We start from the raw sequence: 3,972 nt of genomic DNA on the forward strand, positions 1-3,972 counted from the left end.
TGCAGCCACAGTCGATAAGATTCACCTGTTTTAGAAAGTAAGAAGATGCTTTGTGTTGTGAGTACTTGGAAAATAGGATCCTTTTGGTTGGCCTTGAGTTGTACACTTGTACTACACTTACGTTGTACGTAGTACTACAAATATATTTGACAAGTCATCCAGGAATCGGACAGGCATATTCCTCTTGTCTGGCATCGTGCCACGTCAGTCGTCGACTGGTCCGGTGGCCTACCGTTCCGTGCCGGCCACACGCCCTTGGCTCGTTTATAAATAGTGACCAACGGCCCGGCGAAGAAATACCCAAGAGAAAGTGCGAGACACGAAGAGAGGACAAAAATGTGCGGCGGCGCCATCCTTGCGGAGCTGATCCCGCCGACGACGCGCGGTGCGTCGAAGCAGGCGGCCACGGGCCGTGCGTGGCCGGCGAGCTCCGAGTCCACCAAGAAGGAGGTCAATCCCAGGAGCCACCATGCCGACGACTTCGAGGCCGCCTTCGAGGACTTCGAGGACGACTTCGACCTGCAGGCGGAGGAGGAGGACGACGACGGCCATGTCGTTTTCGCGTCCAAGCCTGCATTCTCTCCTGGTAACTCTCCTGGTTTGATTGATCCGGTATGCAATCATGAGCCATATACCAATATAATGTTCATGGGCAATCAAACCGGTTGATCTACCGGATCTCACCGATTGGTTGATTTCTCTGCAGCCTACGATGATGGTAGTGCGGCCCGGTCGGCAAGCAAGAAGAAGCGCGTCCGCCGCCTCCACGGCATCCGTCAGCGGCCGTGGGGCAAGTGGGCGGCGGAGATCCGCGACCCGTACAAGGGCACCCGCGTCTGGCTCGGCACGTTCGACACGGCCGAGGATGCAGCCTGGGCCTACGACGTCGCCGCCCGCCGCCTCCGCGGCAGCAAGGCCAAGGTCAACTTCCCCTCCGCTACCGGCGCGCGCCCACGCCGCCCAGCCAACCGCGGAAGCGCCCCGAAAGCGCAATGCCCTCCGGCGCAGACGATGACATACAACGCCACAGAAGCATCATACGCAAAGCCGAAGAAGGCCGCGGTCGCCGTGAAGCCCGAGCTGATGGCTTCTTTCGACATGGACGCCTTCTTCGATCTGACGGCCTCCGTCGCCGTGCTTCCACCGGTCATGGAGAGCTCCTTCCCCGACAGCCCCGTGAAGAAGCCAATTACCGAACAGGACTCGTCGGAGGCGAGCAACGGCGCCGCCGCGCTGGCGTTCGCGGACGAGCTGGGGTTCGATCCGTTCATGTTGTTCCAGCTCCCCTGCTCGGACACGTACGAATCCATCGACAGCTTCTTCACTGGCGACGCTAACATCCAGGATGCCACCGGCATGAACAGCGGCATGGACGGCGTCAGCCTCTGGAGCTTCGACAACTTCCCCATGGACGGCGCCCTTTTCTGAAGATGTCCGTACGATGCACTTGATCGGATGTGAGAATCTCCATCTGGCCTCTTGTTCTTGTAAATGCTCGTGCAATAAACCTTGCTCAGATTCTGTTTCTTGCCCTGGAACGTTGGATGCAGCTGAGGCCGAGGAACGTTAGATGTTTGCAGAAGGCTCCTCCCACACTATGATGGTTGATTGCATCCAGAAAACGCTGCTTGATGCACCAAACTACAACGTTCCTGGGCCAAGGATCATGGTTGGTTTCTTGCTCATCAGAATATATTCTACGCTTCTACAGCTGGAGTTTATTCGTCAGACTGTGTATCCGTACTGACGGCCGGCTGATCAAACTGTATCGTACCGTGTCATGATTTGTGCAACCCTTTCATACTGTTGATCAATAGTCCTACCAAGTGATCATGTCGGCGATTCCGTCTATTATTGCGCTTGTGCTTGTGTGCTTGTTAACCAAATAAGTTTGTGATGTTGTGTAACCTACTCATCCTGTCATGTTGAGCTGGATTATATATGTATGTTTGTAAGTTTCTGAATTCAGTTAAGATGTACAATTATAGATGAAAAACTTCAAATTCGCCCGAATGGGAAGTTTATATGTCTAAGTGTCCATAGCAGCAAAGAACAAGATATGTCCTCTTCTATTCGGACCATGCTGGAAAGCCGCATATCGTAAAATAAAGTAGGAAGAAAAAAGGTTAACCGCAAGAAGTTGGCGAGACAATCACACAACAACCGTGTCAAGGTGACTAACAATCTGTTTGATGTATATATCACTACGTGAGCAGCCATGGATATGATGGTTTCCCCCCTTTCTTAACTGCTCTTGTTTGAACAGTCACCTTCTATTGGAACGTCATCAGGAGAGTAATAACAGAGAAAGAATGCAACAAAACTGAAAGACCCTCAAGCTCCAGCTCTGCAAGATGCGGTCACAATAAAAAGTTTGATCAGAAAATTTGTGAGGAGTGTGTATGATCGGTGATACCTCAGTAAGTTCAGAAAAACACATGGCTTACAAACAATTCTCTGTTCTTTGTCCAGGACTTTGGATGAGCTGTTCTCGAATGAATGCAAGAAACCGCCTCTGAATCCGGTGGGCACCTAAGGGCTACCGGCCCGTGGTTTCCATGAGCCGCCGGAATTGTGTATTTTAGGCTGCAATTTTCACAACTTGATCATATTGTTCTTGTTTCTACGCGGCCATGACAGTGACTCGGCTACATGCCAATTTAAGTTGGGTTGCAGTTGAAGGGTTCTCAAGCTAAGATAGGGAAACTAATAGGTGGTAGCACAAGCAAAGCTAAATACCATGCAAGTTGTCCCTTTGCAGGGAAAAAAATGCAAGTTGGTAGGGCCTTCGTACTCTAAATTGTTTAGCTGCAATTTGAGTGCCAATCAAGGATAGTTCATAAACAATGTATGGTATCTAATCCTTCCTTTCAGAAAACGACAGCTTGCACCGATTCCGGGGAATGATGAACTGGTTTTGGGGCTCCTGATTCTTGATAGATTTTTTTTCTTGATAGATAGAACGATTGAATCTGCCATTGATAAAAGGAACCGCCCGGATTTCAATTTTCAGATAAGGATGGCTACCTGCACCTGTCATTCCCTATCTGGACACACTGGGGAATTTTGCATGATCAACATCCGAAGGAACATAGCAGAATCTCCGGTCCTCTTGATGTCGATTATTTTTTATTTTTCTCTACAGATACTCACAAGATTTTCTAACATAGAAATTGCAGGATCAATACTAGAAATCCAAGGATCAGAATCACTATCACCTCTTCTTTTCCTTTAAGTTGTACTGTAACTATTTGGCAATGTGAATAGCTCTCAGTTTGTCTCCTGACAAAGATTATCTATGAGGAGTTATATTCGGTTTTCTCTATGAAATAGATATATGAAGTTACGTGCACATTCAGGAGACATGGATTCTATGCAAGATTTCCTTACTCCAAACACGAACTGATCCCCAAAAATAGAAATAGAAATATTTCCTACACAATACATACATACACATGGTAAAACAAAGAAGATACGACATACAGATGATAACTTACACGTAAGTAAAACAGAAATGTGGGCGGCGGATGATCTCCTGCTTGTGAAACAATGCACTCGGAGGAGAGAACAAATAGTCTTCAGAGTTGAGAGATCTGTTTGTAATTGTGTCTAAATGGCGATGGCCTAAATACAGTCTTCAGAATCACTATGACCTCTTCTTTCCTTCAAGGTCTGCTGTAACTAGGCAATCCGATAGCTCTCAGTTTGTCTCTCGACAAAGATTATCTATGATAAGGAGTTTATATTCGGTTCTCTCTGTAAAATAAATATATGGATTTGGTTATGAAGTTACGTGCACGTTCAGAAAACATGGCTTTTGTGCAAGATTTCCTTACTCCGCAGACACGAACTGATCCCCAAAACAGAAATAGAAATATTTCCTACACAATACGTAGACATGGTAAAACAAAGAGGAGACGAGATACAGATGATAACTTACATGTAATTAGAACAGAAACGTGAGCGGCGGAT

At 47.6% G+C, this 3,972-nt stretch overlaps 1 protein-coding gene across 1 annotated transcript; it reads left to right on the forward strand.

Annotated features, from left to right (window-relative positions):
* The first annotated feature begins 286 nt into the window (after nucleotides 1-286).
* LOC127301348 (uncharacterized) lies at nucleotides 287-2,026 on the forward strand. Its single transcript, XM_051331569.2, has 3 exons — nucleotides 287-586; nucleotides 707-1,457; nucleotides 1,551-2,026. The coding sequence occupies exons 1-2, from the start codon at nucleotides 337-339 to the stop codon at nucleotides 1,426-1,428; spliced, it is 972 nt and encodes a 323-aa protein (XP_051187529.1). The 5' UTR covers nucleotides 287-336; the 3' UTR covers nucleotides 1,429-1,457; nucleotides 1,551-2,026.
* The last annotated feature ends 1,946 nt before the right edge of the window (nucleotides 2,027-3,972 follow it).

This window comes from Lolium perenne, chromosome 4, assembly GCF_019359855.2.
Source record: "Lolium perenne isolate Kyuss_39 chromosome 4, Kyuss_2.0, whole genome shotgun sequence".
In the NCBI taxonomy this organism is placed as follows: domain Eukaryota; kingdom Viridiplantae; phylum Streptophyta; class Magnoliopsida; order Poales; family Poaceae; genus Lolium; species Lolium perenne.